At 36.8% G+C, this 21,107-nt stretch overlaps 1 protein-coding gene and 1 pseudogene across 5 annotated transcripts in view; one reads left to right on the top strand and one right to left on the bottom strand.

Moving 5' to 3' along the window:
- VPS13A (vacuolar protein sorting 13 homolog A) overlaps positions 1-21,107 on the bottom strand; it is a 256,968-nt gene that overhangs the window by 154,750 nt on the left and 81,111 nt on the right. For all 5 annotated transcript variants that reach the window (XM_025931580.2, XM_086685038.1, XM_025931583.2 and 2 more), the window contains 2 exons: positions 19,795-19,933; positions 1,212-1,293 (listed from right to left, as the gene is read on the bottom strand). In XM_025931580.2, the coding sequence (XP_025787365.1) occupies positions 1,212-1,293; positions 19,795-19,933 (221 nt within the window). The remainder of the gene's footprint in view (positions 1-1,211; positions 1,294-19,794; positions 19,934-21,107) is intronic.
- Positions 15,342-15,650, top strand: LOC147574745 (thymosin beta-4-like; annotated as a pseudogene).

Raw genomic sequence — 21,107 nt, 5'->3', positions numbered from 1 at the left:
CTATTTAAGTCAATAATCAAAATGATTGATTTAGCAACATTTTTATAATTTATTGAAATAAATATGAATGCTAATATGTTAAGGGTCTAAATGTTCCAGGGTCTAAACATCAAAAACTGAATGTAAAGAACATAGAGATTTTGTCTGAAAGAATACCATTTTTGACCAAAAAAAGTACAGAAAATATAAAATTCATCTTTAGCTTAACGAACATCACCTTTTAAAGTTATTAGTCTATGTAAAAATTTCAAAAGAAAATTTTATAGCAAATGCCAATGATTACACACATAATGAATTTTCAAACAAACACACTAAGATGCTCACTATATCTGGATAACAAAACAGGACTTAGTTATAAAATCTACAATATTAAAAGCACACAGCAGGCCCTGAGATTTGGATGAAGAAACTGAAATCAATCACTACTGAATTCATATGTGTGTGTGTGTATGTGTGTGTGGACACATATATATGATAAAAAATTTCTACAATTTGCCATTAAAAACAACTCCAAAACTAGTACAACTATTAAAAGAAGATTCAAAGAAAACTAAAACCACCTGAAGTATGCCCCGAACAACCCAAGACTGAATTTAGGGCAGAATATCTCAAAAATAGCTCCTCCCTGCCCCATTTACCACAAAGAAAAACATTCTTTTAGAAAACCAAGGATTAAAACGGCAACTTCAGTTACTTACCATTTAGCAACTTTTAAAGCCTTAAAAACAGAGAAATACATTTGCTTTTCTTTCCAATGTGGCCAAGAAAAAGCAGATATCTGTTATCAAAATATTTACCAGTTTTCATATGCGAATGTAGTAGGTATTAAGTCTTGATTTTTTTGTTTAGTAACAAAAAAGGAAAATATAAAACTAAAATTTTACTATAACAAAACTCTCTAAATAATTAAGTAATATCATAAATTAGGTATCAACAGCTTCACTAGGGCTCCTAGCTCAAAGGAGGATAAAAAGATTAACTTACTAGTAGACTTTGAGATTACAAGTTTAAATTTTACATACCAAAAAACCCCACAGCAAAAGCAACTTTAAGGAACACCCAAGTTCTAGTGTTTAAAGGAATTTTAGTGAAATTTCCAAAAAATACATAAATATCTGCTATTGTTTGAAATTTTTAATATGGTCTCAAATGAAAATTATATTCCTAACACATTTTAATAAGAAAAACTTCCTAAAGCGGTTGCATTTTACCATCTTCGACACATGGAAGTTCCAGGAGAGGAAGCACTTTCTGTGAAATCTGTGATGTTCCCAAAGAAGTTGACCTTTGAATCTGGAAGAAAAGTAATTCACTGTTAATTAGCACAAAGATTTTTATTCAAAGTCCTAAGACAATTTTTACCTAAATAAATAAATAAATCTCCCTTCGAATTAATTAAGGAAAAAACCTAGTCTGAATTAGAAAAGTAAATAATAAAATTTGGTTTAAAGATGTGGTTTTACAATTTCAAGGCTAAATATAAACGGTCGAACTATTAATTTTCTTGTTGACAGGCTTTGAGTAGGAAAAGTTCTTAGATACAATGTTAATTCAACCTATCACTAAATAAATACATATCAGAACATCCATGGGAAAAAAACCGTTCTTCATATTTTAAACCTACCGAGTTGAGAAACTTGCAGTTTTAAATTTTTGAAAGATCATTAAATTGGCTTTTTTACTGCTATGAGAAATACAGCACACAAAAACATATAATACAGTTTAATAAAATAACAATAAAAGACATCCCTGAATCTTCTACCCGGGCCAAAAAATTAAGCGATACTACAGAAGCATCTTTTGTGATCCTCCTTGATTATGTTCCCTACAACTGATCATGATTTCACTTTTAGTTACTTGTTTTCAACCTTCTATGAAAGATTCTCTAAATATAACACTGTTTATCAACTTCTTTCTAAACTGTACGAAAAGGAAATAATATCACATATGTTCCTGTGACATTCTTCAAAACAATCTTTAAATTTTATTCATATTGGTAGTTCATTCATTCTCACTGCTATACTATATTACACTGATAAATGACTACTTAATTGTCCACTACACTGTTGATATATATGTGTACTGTTTATAGATTTTTTGCTTTTACTCACAGTGCCACCATGAGCCTCCTTGAACATGCCTCCAGATGCTCATGTGTAAGATTTTCCACGGTGTATATATCAAAGAGTAGAACTGCATATATTCACTTTACTAAGTGTTACCAATTTGTTTTCACAAGTAGTTGTGACACATGAAACTAACATCAGCAGGTTAGATTTGGTATGGCTCCGTGGCCTCACAAATTCTTAGTGTTTTCAAACATTTAAAATTTTGGCAATCTTCCTGGAAATTTCACCATAGTTTTAATTAGAATTTCAAAAATGAGTTATAGTTATATATCATATCACAGGTTCATGAATTGGTTTTTCTCTGAATCCTATTCATCTGGGGAAAACATTTTTATTGAAACACATCCTACTCCCGAGGAGTATATAACTAAGTACTATATAAGGTTAAGTTTTCATAAAGAAAACACATCCATGCACCCAAAATTCACATCCAGGAATAAAACATTACAATCATGCAGAAACTTCCATCATGCTCCTCACAAGAATTAGGCATGAATCACTACCCCCAAAAGCAACAACTATGCAGTCCTAATTTCAATTCTGAATGTTCTGAAATTTTTTACATCTATATTAATGATCAAATGGCTTTGTTTTGCATTTTCCTGATGAGTAATAAAATTAAACACGTTTAATTTTTCACGTTTCTGCTCATTTTTTATGGGCTGTTCGTCTCCCTATATATTTTAGATGAAGTATTATGTACATTATATGTGTTACAAATATTTTTCTCAATTCCACGGCTTACCTTTTTCATTTTTAACAGCTGTCTTTCAAAAAGTAGACCATTTTAATTTTCATCAATTTATTTTTCTTATTTGCACTTTTTATCCCAAGATATCTTCATCTCCCATAAACACTTAAAAGACTTTTTCTTATATGTTAAACAAACTCAATACCTTTGGGCATTTACATTTATGTCAATGTTCCATTTCACATTAAATCCCATATACATTATTTTCTTTCCCACTTGGAAATCTAGTTATTTCAAAACCATTTATTGAAATGTCTACCATATTTCCCCTTACTTATTTATTAGGTTGGCATCTTTGTATGAAATCAAACATATATTAACTGTGGATTATATTGGGGATTTATGTCCAAACATTATTCTCCTTCATTGATCTGTAGGTCTATTCTCATATGAAAATGACACTTTGTTTAATAAAGTAGCTATAAAATAATCCTTGAAATCAAGCATTAAAAAACCTCAACATTATTCTGATCCAAAAATTGTTTTGGCTAAAATTATGGAAGCAGCCCTGTGGTATATATATGCAGTGCAATATTATTTAACCATAAAAAAAGAATGAAATCTTGCCATTTGTAGCAACATGACTAGATCTAGACAGTATAGTGCTAAGTGAAATAAGCCAGAAAAAGACAAATACCAAATGATTTCACTCACATGTGGAATTTAAGAAACAAATGTACAAAGGAAAAACAAGACAAACCAAACAGCAGACTCTTACCTACAGAGAACAAACAGATGGTTAAAGCGGGGGAATGGGGATGGGGGAAACAGGTGAAGGAGGTTAAGAGTACACATATCTTGATGAGCACTAGTGTTGAATCACTGAATTTTACACCAGAACAAATATAATGCTGTATGTTAACTATACTGGAGTTAAAATTAAAAATAAGAGTAATAAAATTGTTTTGGCTAATATGTGCCCTTTACATTCCACATATACTTTATAATTAGCTTGTTAATTTCTGGAAGAGATATCTGGTATTCTGATTGAGGTTATGAGAAATCTCTAAGTTTGGAGAGAACTGCCATCTTAACAAGGTCAGGCCTCCAATCCTTGACTATGCCTATCATTCTACTGTTTAGGTTTTATTTTTTTTTTTTTTCAGAAATGTTTTGCAGTTTTAGGTTTACAGGTCTTGTACTTCTTTTGTTAAATTTTTCTGTGGGGCACCTAGGTGGCTCAGTCGGTTCAGTGTCCAACCCAAAGTTTATTTATTCCTTTTTTTTCCCCAAAGTTTATTTATTTATTATGAGAAAGAGCACACGCAAGCAGGGAAGGAGCAAAGAGAGAGAGGGGGAGAGAGTAAATCCCAAGCAGGCTCTACACTGTTAGCATGGAGCCCCATGTGGGGCTCAATCTCAACCATGAGATCATGACCTGAGCACAAATCAAGAGTTAAATGCTTAAGTGACCGAGCCACCCAGGCACCCCCGGTGTCCGACATTTGATGTATAATTAATAAATAACTCAAAATAAATACACTCTCAAAATAAACTTAAAAGTTTTTTTTTTTAAGAATTTAGCCTTTTTAATGTTATGAATGGAATAATTTTCATTTCATTTTTAGAAATGACTATTTACATTGACAATGTATCTTCCAAACTTATGAACCTTGCTTACTGTTACTAATGGTAGTTTTCTACATTCCTTAGGACTTTCTGCATGACTCATCATTTCATCTGCAAATAAAGCTAGTTTTACTTTTTCTTTCCAATCTTGTCTTTATTTTTCTTGTTTTGTTGCAGAAGCTAGAGCATTCACACTATGAACCTGAATAGAAGTGATGAGAAAAGGCATTTCTTGAACTATTCTGTACCTTACAGGGAAAGCATTCAGTCTTTTTCAAATTAAGTATGATAATACCTATAGGTTTTTCCTAGATGTCCCTTACACCAGGTTGAAGAGACCCTCTTTTATTCCCCACTTAAGAGTTTTTATCATCAATAACTGTTGATTTTGTGAGAAATTTTTTCTCTTCTACTGAGATCATATACTTTTCCTCCTTTATTCCATGAATATAATTAACAGAATTGACTGGTAAACCATTTTTGCATTCATAAGGTAAATGCATTTGGTTATAGTGTATTATCCTTCTTACATATCATACTATTTCACTGTAATATTTGTTAAGGATTTTTGCATCTATGTTAATGAATATACATGTCTGTAGTTTTAATTTCTTATACTTCCTTTGTCTGATTACAATAGCAGGACAGTTTAATCTATACAAGGAATCAAGGAAGCCTGGCCCATGCACAGATGAAATTAGCAGACACAGTTCAGGAGGAAGCAAGGCACTGGGCTTACTATAAAAGAAAAAAAATTTTCTTAATGTCTCAAATATGCTCAGAAAGCTGATAAGAACCATGGAGAAAGAGCTAAAGGAAACCAGAATAATGTCACAACAAACAGAAAACACCAATGAAGAGACAGATTGTAAAAAGAACTCAAACATAAATTCTAGACCTGAAAGTGCAACATAATAAATAAATAGGAGATATCATTATGGATCCTAAAGTTATCTGAAGGATACGGAAATGTTGGGAACAACTGTATTTCTACATATTCAACACCTTGGATAAAAGGAACAAATTCCTTAACATACTTAATCTTATAAAGCTCATGCAAGAACAAACTGATACTGTAAACAGTCCTGTAAAAATTAAATACAGTCTGAAAATCTTTCAATATATTCCAGGCACAGATGGCTTCACTGGTAAATTCCAACTTCTATAAGATAGAAATAGTATCAACTCTTTACAAATAATCTCATCAAACAGAGAAGGGGGAAACATTTTCCAATTCATTTTATGAGGCTAGCCTTTCCCTGATATCATGAGTAAACACGTAACAAGAAAAAAGTATAAACCAGTATCCTGTGTGAACATAAATACAAAAATCCTCAACAAAAAATTAGCCAATAAATCCAACAATATAAAAGGATAATATATCATGAACAAACAAGGTTTGTGTTAGGAATACAAGGCTAGGGGCATCTGGGTAGCTCAGTCGGTTGAGCATCTGACTTCGGCTCAGGTCATGGTCTCATGGTTCATGGGTTCGAGCCCTGCATCAGGCTCTGTGCTAACAGCTCAGAGCCTGGAGTCTGCTTTGGATTCTGTGTCTCCTTCTCTCTCTGCCCCTCCCCTGCTCACACTAGGTCTCTGTGTCTCAAAAAAAATAAAGTTTAAAAAAAAAAAAAAAAAAGGAATGCAAGGCTAGTTTAACATTCAACAATCAATGTAATTCATCATATTAACAGAATAAAGAAGAAAAAACTCAATGATTACAAGAGATGCAGCAAAAGCATTATATAAAATGCTACAAATACTCATGACACATAAAAAAACAGTTAACTGGGAATAAAAGAGTACCTCCTCAACCTGGGAAATAACATGTAGGAAAAACCTACAGTAATTACCATACTTAATAAACTAAGACTAACTATACTCCTGCCACCTAGGTTCTGGGTAGTAGCAGCCGGACCCACTGAAACTGAGGAAGTGGCCCCACTCTCAGAAATCCAGGAGGAGGTTCAGCCTCCAAAACACATGCACCTCTACTGATCTCAGAATAGCCTTCTGAGATTGATTGGTAGTGGCACCTCTATTGATCTCAGAATAGCCTTCGGGGTTATTCTTTCCCCTTTTCTTGAAGAATAAAGCACGCTCCCGGGTAGCTGGCTCTACTCTCCTGCCCCTTAGTATCCCATAACTGCAAGGAGTTTTCTTCATTTTGTCCTGACTCTGCCCTTTTTAGTTCAAGCTGGCAACACTTCAGCTGGTATAGCCCCATTTCCATTCCTGGATTCTGCTGAGATGGTGGATTAGACCCATGAGTCACAACCTTAATTCTTCTCTCAAGTGTTTTGTGCACAACACCCTGGGTTTTCTCTCTGTAACACGCTTTTCCATATTTTGCAATAAGGACAGGCTGAGCATTTTCCAAATCTTTAACTTTGGTTTCCATTTTGCTTAAGAAATCCTTCTTAAAAATGTACTTCTTTTCTTGCATTTTACTATAGGCAATTAGGAAAAGACAAGACCATGTCTTGAACAGTCTGCTTAGAAATCTCCATTAAATATCCAAGTTCATCACTTAAAAGTTCCACATTAGAAAACAATTTAGCCATGTTCTTTGCGACTTTATAACAAGATCACCTTGCCACAAAAGTCTTTTCCCTCTCTACTCATTATCCAGTTCTAAAGCTGCTACCACATATTTGTTACCGCAACACCTCCATTCCTGGTACCAAAAGCTGTGTTTGGTTGCTAGGGCTGCCATAACTTAATTCCATGGACTTCGTGGACAGTTCTAACAGAAATTTATTCTATCCCAGTTCTGGAAGCTGACAGGTCCAAGATCAAGGTGTTGGCATAATTTGCTTTATCTGAGGCCTCTCTCCTAGGCTTGCAGACATCCATCATTTTCTTTTGTTTGCTTACCAATGTATTTTTTTTTTTTTTTGGAAATTTATTGTCAAATTGGTTTCCATACAACACCCAGTGCTCATCCCAACAGGTACCCTCCTCAATGCCCATCACCCACTTTCTCCTCCCCCCCTCCCTCCATCAACCCTCAGTTTATTCTCAGTTTTTAAGAGTCTCTTATGGTTTGCCTCACTCCCTCCCTTTTTTTCCCCTTCCCTTCCCCCATGGTCTTCTGTTCAGTTTCTCAGAATCCACGTAAGAGTGAAGACATATGGTATCTATCTTTCTCTGTATGACTTATTTCACCTAGCATAACACTCTCCAGTTCCAACCACATTGCTACAAAAGGACATATTTCATTCTTTCTCATTGCCAAGTAGTATCTCATTGTGTATATAAACCACAATTACTTTATCCATTCATCAGTTGATGGGCATTTAGGTTCTTTCCATAATTTGGCTATCGTTGTAAGTGCTGCTATAAACATTGGGGTACAAGTGCCCCTATGCATCAGCACTCCTGTATCCCTTGGGTAAATTCCTAGCAGTGCTATTGCTGGGTCATAGGGTAGATCTATTTTTAACTTTTTGAGGAACCTCCACAGTGTTTTCCAGAGTGGCTGCACCAATTTGCATTCCCACCAACAGTGCGAGAGGGTTCCCATTTCTCCACATCCTCGCCAGCATCTATAGTCTCCTGATTTGTTCACTTTAGCCACTCTGACTGGCGTGAGGTGGTATCTCAGTGTGGTTTTGATTTGTATTTCCCTGATGAGGAGTGACGTTGAGCATCTTTTCAAGTGCCTGTTGACCATCTGGATGTCTTCTTTAGAGAAGTCTATTCATGTTTTCTGCCCATTTCTTCACTGGATTATTTGTTTTTCGGGTGTGGAGTTTGGTGAGTTCTTTATAGATTTTGGATACTAGCCCTTTGTCTGATATGTCTTTTGCAAATATCTTTTCCCATTCCATTGGTTGCCTTTTAGTTTTGCTGTTTCCTTTGCTGTGCAGAAGCTTTTTACCTTCATGAGGTCCCAATAGTTCATTTTTGCTTTTAATTCCCTTGCCTTTGGGGATGTGTCAAATAAGAAATTGCTGCGGCTGAGGTCAGAGAGGTCTTTTCTTGTTTTCTCCTCTAGGGTTTTGATGGCTTCCTTTCTCATATTCAGGTCCTTTATCCATTTTGAGTTTATTTTTGTGAATGGTTTAAGAAAGTGGTCTAGTTTCAACCTTCTCCAGGTTGCTGTTCAGTTCTCCCAGCACCATTTGTTAAAGAGACTGTCTTTTTTCCATTGGATATTCTTTCCTGCTTTGTCAAAGATGAGTTGGCCATACTTTTGTGGGTCCAATTCCGGGGTCTCTATTCTATTCCATTGGTCTTACGTGTCTGTTTTTGTGGCAATACCATGCTGTCTTGATGATTACAGCTTTGTAGTAGAGGCTAAAGCCTGGGATTGTGATGCCTCCCACTTTGGTCTTCCTTCTTCAATATTACTTTGGCTATTCGGGGTCTTTTGTGGTTCCACACAAATTTTAGGATTGCTTGTTCTAGCTTCGAGAAAAATGCTGCTGCAATTTTGACTGGGATTACATTGAATGTGTAGATTACTTTGGTAGTATTTTAACAATATTTATTCTTCCAATCCATGAGCACAGAATGTTTTTCCATTTCTTTATATCTTCTTCAATTTCCTTCATAAGCTTTCTATAGTTTTCAGCATACAGATCCTCTACATCTTTGGTTAGGTTTATTCCTAGGTATTTTATGATTCTTGGTACAGTTGTGAATGGGATCAGTTTCTTTGTCTTTCTGTTGCTTCACTATTAGTGTATAAGAATGCAACTGATTTCTGTACATTAATTTTGTATCCTGCAACTTTGCTGAATTCATGTATCAGTTCTAGCAGACTTTTGGTGGAGTCTATCGGGTTTTTCATGTATAATATCATGTCATCTGTGAAAAGGGAAAGCTTGACTTCATCTTTGCCAATTTTGATGCCTTTGATTTCCTTTTGTTGTCTCATTGCTGATGCCAGAACTTCCAACACTATGTTAAACAACAGCGGTGAGAGTGGGCATCCCTGTCGTGTTCCTGATCTCAGGGAAAAAGCTCTCAGTTTTTCCCTATTGAGGATGATATCAGCTGTGAGCTTTTCATAAATGGCTTTTATGATGTTTAAGTATGTTCCTTCTATTCGGACTTTCTCAAGGGTTTTTATTAAGAAAGGATGCTGTATTTTGTCAAATGCTTTTTCTGCATCGATTGACAGGATCATATGGTTCTTTTCCTTTATTAATGTGATGGATCACACTGATTGATCTGCAAATGTTGAACCAGCCCTGCAGCCCAGGAATGAATCCCACTTGATCATGGTGAATAGTTCTTTATATATGCTCTTGAATTCAATTTGCTAGTCTCTTACTGAGAATTTCTGCATCCATATTCATCAGGGATATTGACCTGTAGTTCTTTTTTTTTTTGCTGGGTCTCTGGTTTAGGAATCAAAGTAATACTGGCTTCACAGAATGAGCCTGGAAGCTTTACTTCCCTTTCTATTTTTTGGAACAGCTTGAGAAGGATAGGTATTATCTCTGCTTTAAATGTCTGGTAGAATTCCCCAGGGAAGCCATCTGGTCCTGGACTCTTATATGTTGGGAGATTTTTGATAACTGACTCAATTCCTTCACTAGTTATGTGTCTGTTCAAGTTTTCTATTTCTTCCCATTTGAATTTTGGAAGTGTGTGGGTGTTTAGGCATTTTTCCATTTCTTCCAGGTTGTCCAGTTTGTTGGCATATAATTTTTCATAGTATTCCCTGATAATTGCTTGTGTTTCTGAGGGACTGGTTGTAATAATTCCATTTTCATTCATGATTTTATCTATTTGGGTCATCTCCCTTTTCTTTTTGAGAATGCTGGCTAGAGGTTTATCAATTTTATTTTTTCAAAAAACCAACTCTTGGTTTCATTGATCTGCTCTACAGTTTTTTTAGATTCTATATTGTTTATTTCTGCTCTGATCTTTATTATTTCTCTTCTTTTGCTGGGTTTGGGGTGTCTTTGCTGTTCTGCTTCTATTTCTTTTAGGTGTGCTGTTAGATTCTGTATTTGGGATTTTTCTTGTTTCTTGAGATAGGCCTGGATTGCAATGTATTTTCCTCTCAGGACTGCGTTTGCTGTATCCCAAAGCGTTTGGATTCTTGTATTTTCATTTTTATTTGTTTCCATACATTTTTAAATTTCTTCTCTAATTGCCTGGTTGGCCTATTCATTCTTTAGTAGGGTGTTCTTGAAACCTCCATGCTTTTGGAGGTTTTCCAGACTTTTTCCTGTGGTTGATTTCAAGTTTCATAGCATTGTGGTCTGAAAGTGTGTGTAGTATGATCTCAATTCTTCTATACTTGTTAAGGGCTGTTTTGTGACCCAGTATGTGATCTATGTTAGAGAATGTTCCATGTGCACTCAAGAAGAAAATATATTCTGTTGCTTTGGGATACAGAGTTCTAAATGTATCTGTCAAGTCCATCTGATCCAATGTATCATTCAGGGCCCTTGTTTCTTTATTGATCCTGTGTCTAGATGATCTATCCATTGTTGTAAGTGGGGTGTTAAAGTCCCCTGCAATTACCACATTCTTATCAATAAGGTTGCTCATGTTTCTGATTGTTTTATATATTTGGGGGCTCCCGTATTCGGCGCACAGACATTTATAATTATTAGCTCTTCCCGATGGATAGACCCTACAATTATTATATAATGCCCTTCTTCATCTCTTGTTACAGCCTTTAATTTAAAGTCTAGTTTGTCTGATATAAGTATGGCTACTCCAGCTTTCTTTTGAGTTCCAGTAGCATGATAGATAGTTCTCCATCCCCTCACTTTCAATCTGAAGGTGTCCTCAGGTCTAAAATGAGTCTTCTGTAGACAGCAAATAGATGGGTCTTGTTTTTTTTTTTTTATCCATTCTGATACCCTATGTCTTTTGGTTGGTAAATTTAGTCCATTTACATTCAGTGTTATTATTCAAAGATATGGGTTTAGAGTCATTGTGATGTCTGTAGGTTTCATGCTTGTAGTGATGTCTCTGGTACTTTGTGGTCCTTTCAACATTTCACTCACAGAGTCCCCCTTAGGATCTCTTGTAGGGCTGGTTTAGTGGTGATGAATTCCTTCAGTTTTTGTTTGGGAAGACTTTTATCTCTCCTTCTATTCTGAATGACAGACTTGCTGGATAAAGGATTCTTGGCTGCACATTTTTTCTGTTCATCACATTGAAGATTTCCTGCCAGTCCTTTCCGCCCTGCCAAGTTTTAGTAGATAGGTCTGTAACTACTCTTATGAGTCTACCTTTGTAAGTTAGAGCCTGTTTATCCCTAGCTGCTTTCAGAATTTTCTCTTTATCCTTGTAGTTTGCCAGTTTCACTATGATAGGTCATGCAGAAGATCGATTCAAGTTATGTCTGAAGGGAGTTCTCTGTGCCTCTTGGATTTCAATGCCTTTTTCCTTCCCTAGATCAGGGAAGTTCTCAGCTATGATTTGTTCAAGTACACCTTCAGCCCCTTTCTCTCTCTCTTCCCTTCTGGAATTCCTATTATATGGATACTGTTCCGTTTGATTGCATCATTTAGTTCTCTAATTCTCCCCTCATACTCCTGGATTTTTTTATCTTTTTCTCAGCTTCCTCTTTTTCCATAATTTTATCTTCTAATTCACCTATTCTCTCCTCTGCCTCTTCGATCCGTGCTATGGCTGCCTCCATTTTACTTTGCACCTCATTTACACCATTTTTTAGCTCATGACTATTTCTTGGTCCCTTGATCTCCGTAGCAACAGATTCTCTGCTGTCCTCTATGCTTTTTTCAAGCCCAGCAATTAATTTTATGACTATTATTCTAAGTTCCTATTCCGTTATATTGCTTAAATCGGTTTTGATCAATTCGTTAGCTGTCGCTACTTCTTGGGAGTTTCTTTTGAGGAGAATTCTTCCGTTTCGTCATTTTGGATAGTCCCTGGGGTAGCATGGAACTGCAGGGCACTTCCTCTGTGCTGTCTGGAGTAACTTGCGTTGGTGGGCAGGGCCGCAATCAGACCTGATGTCTGCCCCCAGCCCACCACTGGGGCCACAGTCAGACTGGTGTATACCTTATCTTCCCCTCTCCCAGGGGCAGGACTCACTGTGGAGTGGTGTGGCCCCTGTCTGGGCTACTGGCACACTGCCAGGCTTGTGGTGCTGCTTCGATGGGATCTGGAGTATTAGCCGAGGTGGATCCACAAGGTGCACAGGGGTAGGAGGGGTAGGCTTTGCTCACTTTGCCACTGGTGGTCCCCTGCAGGAGGGGTCCTGCAGCATCGGGAGGGAAGCAGACCCTTGGGAGGGATAGATCCACAGAAGCACAGCGTTGGTTGTTTGAGCGGTACAAGCAAATTTGGTGACGGGAACTGGTTCCCTTTGGAATTTCGGCTGGGGGATGGGAGAGGGAGATGGTGCTTAACCAGCGCCTTTGTTATCCGCCAAGCTGAGCTCTGTCTTCCAGGGCTCAACACCTCTCCCTCCCAGGGTCCTCTCGCCCTCCCTGCTCTCTGAGGGCAGAGCTGTTGACTTTTAACATTCCAGATGTTAAGTCCCACAGGCTGTCAGAACTCACGGAGCCCCAACCCTCCGCTTTTCCAAGCCAGACTTCGGGGGCTCTGCCTTGCCAGGTGGACTGCCCCTCCACCGCCCTGGCACCCTCCCTCCAGTCCGTGTAGCGCACACCGCCTCTCCGCCCTTCCTACCCTCTTCTGTCGGCCTCTCGTCTACGCCTGGCTCCAGAGAGTCCGTTCTGCTAGTCTTCTGGCAGTTTTCTGGGTTATTCAGGCAGATGTGGGTGGAATCTGAGCAATCAGCAGGACAGAGCCCAGCGTCCTCCTACGCTGCCATCTGCCCCTCTCCAGAGGTCCATCTTCTTGCTGTGGTCTCACTTGGCGTTTTCTCTGTACACATGCACCCATGATGTCCTTTTCTGTGTCCCAAATTCCACTTTGTATAAATATGCCAGACCGAATGGATTAAGGCCCACCCTAATGGCCTCATATTAACACTTTGAAGGCCTTATCTACAAATATAGTCACATTCTGAAGGAATAGGGTTAAGGTTTCAACATATGAATTCTGGGTGAACAAAAAGTAACAAAATATGTAAAGCAAATGTATGTTTCAATTACAGAATAAAATGAAAATACTTAAAGACTTAAATAAATGAAAAGATATATCATGCTAATAGAAAGATTCAATATTGTTAAAATGCCAATTCTTCCCAAATTGATAGTACAATAAAACCACTATCAAAATCCCAGCAGAATTTTCTTGTGGAAATTGAAAAGCTGATTCTAAAAGTTACATGAAAAGGTTAAGAACTAGTTGGAACTATCTGGGAAAAACAAGCAATTCAGATGTCACGCTGATTTCAAGATTTACCACTGGTAACAGTATCGAAAAGAATAAAACACCTAGGAAAAAATATAAACAAAAAGGTGAAAACATCTGTGCACTGGGAACTACAGAACACTGATGAAAGAAACTCAAGATATAAAAAGATGGAAAGATTTCATGCTCAGGGATTGCAAACAGTAATATTAAGTTCATACTACTCTGGGGCGCCTGGGTGGCTCAGTCAGTTAAACATCTGTCTCTTGGTTTCAACTCAAGTTATAGTCTCACAGTTTTGGGCTTGAACTCTGCATCGGACTCTGCACTCACAGCAAAGAGTCCATTTGGGATTCTCTTTCTCTCTCCCTCCCTCTGCCTCTCAACTCCTCTTCCTTTCTCTCAAAATAAATCAATATATCAACTTAAAAAAAAGTTCACACTACTCAAAGCAATCTTCAGATTCAATGCAATCTCCATCAAAAGTCCAGAGGCATATTACACACTAATAGACAAGAATAATGCTCACATTTGTATGACCCCAAATGGCCAAAGCAATCTTGAGAAGAACAAAGCTGGAGGCATTATACTTCCTAATTTCAAAATCTATACAGAGCTATAATAATCCAAACAGTATGGCACAAACATAAAAACAGACCCATAGATCAATGCAACAGACATGAGAGGCCAGGAGTAAACCTTTGCCTGATGACCAATTTTTCGAAAAGGAGTGAAGAATATACAAGGAAAGGACAGTTTCTTTCAACAAATGGTGCTGGGAAAACTGGACAATCACAGGCAAAAGAATAAAACTGGACTCCTACCTTATACACAAAATCAACTCAAAATGGATTGAAGACTTGAATGAAAAACCTGAAGCCATAAGCTTCTAAAAGAAAACACAGGAGGGGCGCCTGGGTGGCGCAGTCAGTTAAGCGTCCGACTTCAGCCAGGTCACGATCTCGCGGTCCGTGAGTTCGAGCCCCGCGTCAGGCTCTGGGCTGATGGCTCGGAGCCTGGAGCCTGTTTCCGATTCTGTGTCTCCCTCTCTCTCTGCCCCTCCCCCGTTCATGCTCTGTCTCTCTCTGTCCCAAAAATAAATAAACGTTGAAAAAAAAAATTTAAAAAAAAAAAAAAAAAAAAGAAAACACAGGAAGGTAAACTCCTTGATAGCAGTCTTGGCAATGATTTTTTTAGATCTGATACCAAAGCAAAGGCAACAAAAGTGAAAATAAACATGTGGGACTAGCTCAAATTAAAAAGCTTCTGCACAGCAAAGGAAATGATCAACAAACAAAAGGCAATGAACTGAATGGGAGAAAATATATGCAAACAACATACCTGATACGGGATTAATATATAAAATATATAAAGAACTCATTCAATTCCGCAAAACAAACAATCCAATTTTAAAATGGGCAGAGGAAAGAAATGGACAGTTTTCCAAAGAAGACATACAGATGGTCAGCAGACACATGAAAAGATGCTCAACATCACTAATGGAAGTGCAAATCAAAACCATGATGAGTTATCACCTGACATGTCAGAATGGCTACCATCAAAAAGACGCACTACTGCACAGACCAGACTTCGCTTGAGGGCCATGCTCCACTTTCTCTGCAACTATGTCTGACAAACCCGGCATGGCTGTAATTGAGAAGTTCAATAAGCTGAAACTGAAGAAGACAAACATACGAGAGAAATCCACTGCCTTCAAAAGAAACAACTGAACAGGAGAAGCAAGCAGGTGAATCGTAATAAGGCATGTGCCGCCAATATGGACCGTACATTCTAGCAGCATTGCCTTATTTTACTTCTTGTGGCTGTTGAACTTTTTAAGATGTAAAGAGGTTGGATCAAGTTTAAATGACCATCCTGCCCCTCTTCACATCAAAGAATGGAGAACTACTGACAATGAAGGCGCCTGCCTCTCCCATCTGGAAAGGGAGATGCAAAGAACTTCCATGTTGGTGAAGGAAGAAGCTGGGTGGAACAGAAGTGAAATCTAAAGTAAAAACCAGGGGTGCCTGGGTGGCGCAGTCGGTTAAGCGTCCGACTTCAGCCAGGTCACGATCTCGCGGTCCGTGAGGTCGAGCCCCGCGTCAGGCTCTGGGCTGATGGCTCAGAGCCTGGAGCCTGTTTCCGATTCTGTGTCTCCCTCTCTCTCTGCCCCTCCCCCATTCATGCTCTGTCTCTCTCTGTCCCAAAAATAAATAAACGTTGAAAAAAAAAATTAAAAAAAAAAAAAATAAAATAAAGTAAAAACCAAGCTGGTCCAGGGTGCCCTATAGGCTGTAAAATGCAGTTTAATCAGAGTGCCATATTTTGTTTAAATCATTGTAACTATTGGAATGCACATTTTGTAAAATATGCAAATACAGCTTTAAAACCTGAAAAAAGAATAAAAGAACAATGGGTAAGAAGTATTGGAGACGACGTGGAGAAAAAGGAACTCCTATGCACCTGGTAGGAGTGTAAATTGGTGCAGCCACCACAGAAACAGTGGGAAGGTTCCTCAAAATACTATGTGATCCAGCAATCTCACTTTCTCAGTTTTCCAAAAGAAATGAAAACAGGATGCCCAAGAGATATCTGCACTCCATGTTCACTGAGGTATTATTCACAATAGCCAAGATATGGGAAACTACCCAGTGTCCATCAAACAGATGAATGGATAAACACAAGATGTGTGCATAATGTAACATTATTCAACTCTGAGAGAGAAGGAAGGGAATCCTGCCATTATGACAGCATGAATAGACCTTGAGGGCAGTATGCTAAATGAAGTAAGCTGGAAGGAGAAAGATACTGCCAAGTATCATTTATATGTGGAATTAACAACAAAAATGTCAGGCTCATGGCAACAGAGAATAGAGAAGTGGTTGCCAGAGGCTAAGGGGTAGAGGAAATAGGGAACAGCTAGTAAAAGGGTACAAACTTTCAGCTTTGAGAAGAATAAGGCTGAGGATCAAATGTAAAACATGGTGACTACTGTCGACAACCTGTACTGAGTAACAGAAGGCTGCTAAGAGAGTAGAACTTAATGTTCTCACCAAAAACAAGTATGTGAGGTAATAGATGTGTTCACTGACTATATAGGTGAAATGCTTTCACAACACACACATAGGTTAAACCACCACACTATACACATTAAAGATCGTATAATCTCATTAGTCAATTACACCTTAACAAAACAAATAAAAATTACAAAGAAAAAGAAATCTATTACAGGAAGTGAAAGGAACATCCAGCTTCAAGAGATGATGTTAGGACCTTTCAGACTCGTGACTGAAACTTTCTGAGACAAGCCAAACAAGCATCCATGAAGGAGTGATTCTTTGCTTAAAAAACTTTTCTTTACCTGACCTATGAAATCACTTCAAATTAAATTAAAACTCTTAGAAATGACCTAGTGTTTTGTACTCAACTTTCTTGAGAAACTTGGAAAAAGCAGAAAATAGAGTCTCTACTGATTAGGACATCATTTATATCGAAAGCAGCATGAAAACAGCAAAAACAAAGCCAGCTGTTGGGCTGTAGATTTGTTTAAAGAAAGAGAGGAAGAAAAAAAGAAACCTGAATTTAAAGTTTGGCTCTGCATGCTAAAGGCTACAAACTTTATGATCTTAGCAAAGTATTTAGCTTTTCTAGAGTCTACTTCCTGGGCAAAATAATGACTGTTAACACTTAACTTGCTGAATTGTGATAAGGGTTAAAGATAAAAATATACAGAAATATAGAGGTGGACTAGGGTTTGAACATAAGTAACAGATGACCTGACATATAGTATTCCTTAGCCAAGCGTGTGGCCTGACACATAACAGAAACGCAGTATAAGACATATTACATAGTTATTCTCTGCCTATTTTTATATATGCATTTGATTTTAAAGAGAATATCTAGTATAGATCCTATGTTTGATACCCTCTTGATATACAGATTAAGCCCAAGATAAGGGAGACGGAGGAGTCCTCCCAGATATTAAAGATAATGAAGAATGAACCTAACATTTATCTAAGTACTTTCTCTAAAACTTAGAAACGTTTAAGAAGAAAAAAACATGGGCGCCTGGGTGGATCAGTCAGTTAAGCGTCCAACTCTTGATCTCAGCTAAGGTCATGATCCCACAGTAATGGGACTGAGCCCCACACTGGGCTCCATGCTCAGCATGGAGCCTGCTTGGGACTCTCTCTCTCCCACCCTCTGCCCCTCTTCTGCTTATGCTCACTCTCTAAAAAATGAAAACAATATATAAGAAGCTAAAACTATAAAACTTCTAGACTATAACACAAGAAAAATCTTCTTGATCTTGTATTAGGCAAAAATTTTACAGACATAAAAAGCTTCATCAGTATTCTTTTATTCATGTTTCTTATATTCCATAAAAGTATATACTGATGAAGTGGATTTCATCAAAATGTAAAAACTCTGCTCTTCAAGAGATTGTTAACAAAAAGCTCAGCAAGAGATTATGAAAAAAAATATTACAAAGCACTACAGTTTTTAGGGTATGGGACAACATGTCAGCAAATTACCCTTACATGGTTTGATGAAGTTAAGTTCCCTGTACCATTTTTACAACTTTTCTCTAAGTTTGAAATTATTTCAAAAGGAAAAAGTTAAATGTGGAAATAATTTTTAAAAGAGAAAAACATGAACACATCTTCATCTTGAAGTTTTCTTCATAAGAGGTAAGGTACATAATATAAAACATACAAATCATAAAAGAAAACCTAATAACTGAATAGTTGAAAGTAAAAGCTTTGGCATGCCAAAAATAAATGAATCAGATAATAAACAAGGAAACAAATGTTCATAAAAGACAAACAGCGACAATTTCCTTAAGTGGAAAACCACAACACAAAAGACATGAACACCAGTTTCCAAAAACAGAAAGTCAAACACCCAATAAACTTATGAACATAAGTCCTATGGTTACTTGTAAATGCAAATCAAAATCAAAATATAACGTTTTTTCATTTAATTGAATAAATTTTAAATTGTTAATACTTAAGACAAATGAGAACAGAGAAACACATTTACTGCTGGTGGGACTATAAATTAGTACTCAATTTAAAATTCGGCAAAGTTCATGAAAATGTAAAATTCACTGAGCAATGCCACTTGTAGGAATTTATCCAATGGATAAAAATACACAAAATATATGTACAAGGAAGTTGAAAACAGTGTATTTTAACTGTGAGCACTCATGTGAATACCCATGAAAAGGGGATCATGTTAGGCAAAGAATGGTACGTTCACACAATTCAATACTATATGGCTATAAAAAAGAAAAAGGTAGATCTGTATGTGCTAACGTGAAAATATCTCGAGGGTACATAATATATAATGGTGAAAAGAATACAAATTCAGAATGCTAAGTATAATAATCCAATTTATGTAAATTTTAAGAACCTGAGAGTGTGTATCTATATACATACGTATATATATACATATACGTACATATACGTATATATATATACACACACACACATATACACACACACACACGTATATATATATACACACAGATATTTATACATAAGCATTCCACAGTACATGCCATAAACACTTCTGGACAAATACAGACATAGTGGTTAACAATGTTACCACCGAGGAGAGGGACTGCAAGCTGAAAAAGGGAAGAGAGGCAGACTTACCATGTAACTCTCTTTACTACATGCACCTTTTACTCTTTCATCATTTTCTCTTTTAAGATATAATTTTTTTTAACTTTTTTTTTAATGTTTGTTTATTTTTGAGACAGAGAGAGACACAGCATGAGCAGGGAAGGGGCAGAGAGAGGGGGAGACACAGAATGTGAAGCAGGCTCCAGGCTCTGAGCTGTCAGCAGACAGCCCAACGCAGGGCTCGAACTCATGAACTGTGAGTTCATGACCTGCGCCGAAGTCGGACGCTTAACCGAATGAGCCACCCAGGCGCCCCTTAAGATATAATTCTTAAAGGTCTATTCAAAATGAATTAAATTGTTTTACCCAAAAAATTCTGTGACTCTTACAAATACTTTTTGTTGAGTTATTTTAATTTGTACTTTTATCAATTTTGCAAAAACATTACCTGAAATGGTTTGACAGGGGCATATGTTTCAGTTGCAGGTGTGGGTTTCGGAATGCTTTCGATCAATTCCAAAATCCCTTGCAGTTTTTTATCTGAGATTCGTAAAGAAATCAGTGGTAACTTTCCAAATATCTTGAATCTGTTTCAAAAAAACAGTAATCATTATAAGGCAAACTTCATTCTGATTTAAGTGCACTAAAAAGACAAATGTTCCCCTTGAAATATGCAAAAGTAATAAAATGCAATTTTAAGCTCTAAAAATTACCCACAGTCCATATGACATATTATTCCCTAACCTCCACCCAAATTTGTTTTGCCTCATTGACCAGTCTCACTAGGTAAACTAACTTCAGTATTTTGCAGCCGCTTATTTTCTAATGTTATTAGGTTTATTATCCCTCTACTATTTGCCAAGGTCAGTTCACAATTACTAATTATTATTTATTACATTACAGACACTAAGGAAAGCACTGAAATACATTATCATACATACTCACCACCTATATGGTAGACAACCTATTTTTGCTCTCTGCTACTTGTAAGTTCCCATATGCACAAATTTCCTATCAGGAAACTAATGCTTACCAAGTTCAAGTAACTACTAAAAGAGATTATGTACCTAAAATCATGTTTAAAAGTCAGACGTGACTGAAGAAAAGTTGCATGATCATAGTAAGTAGATGCATATGACAAAATCCAACACCTATCCATGATAAAAAACTTGCAGTGAACTAGATGAAAGGAGAGCTTCCTCAACTTGATAAAAAAGATCTTCAAAAAAATCTACAGCTATCATCATATTTAATGGTAAGAAACTCCAAGTTTTCCCCACTAAGATTAGGTACAAAGCAAAGATGTCTCTCTGATCACTCCTTTCAATACTGTACTAGAAGTCTTTACCATGCAGTAAGACAACAAAATAAAAAGTATACAGATTGTGTTCACAGATGACATGATCATCTATACAGAAAATCTAAAAAGACTCCTACAGAACTAATAAGCCCTTATAACATGGTTGCAAAATACAAGGTTGGTATGCAGCAATCAATTGCTTTCCTACATACCAACAATGGACAAGTGGAATTTAAAAATTAAAAACAGGATCGTTTATATTAGCACCCAAAAAAGTAATACTTGGGTATAAATCTAACAAAATATATACAAGATCTATACTGGGGAAATTGTAAAACTTTGATGAGTGAAATCAGAAAAGAAATGAAGAAATAAAAAGATATTCCAGTTTACTTATGGATATTAAAACTCAGGGCACCTGAGTGGTTCAGTCAGTCAAGCATCGGACTTCAGCTCAAGTC

The sequence above is a fragment of the Puma concolor genome, chromosome D4 (genome assembly GCF_028749965.1).
Source record: "Puma concolor isolate L17-30 chromosome D4, mPumCon1.1.hap2, whole genome shotgun sequence".
NCBI classification, from domain to species: domain Eukaryota; kingdom Metazoa; phylum Chordata; class Mammalia; order Carnivora; family Felidae; genus Puma; species Puma concolor.
Note: the sequence above shows the minus strand (reverse complement) of the source record. Positions and strands in the feature narration are given on the sequence as shown.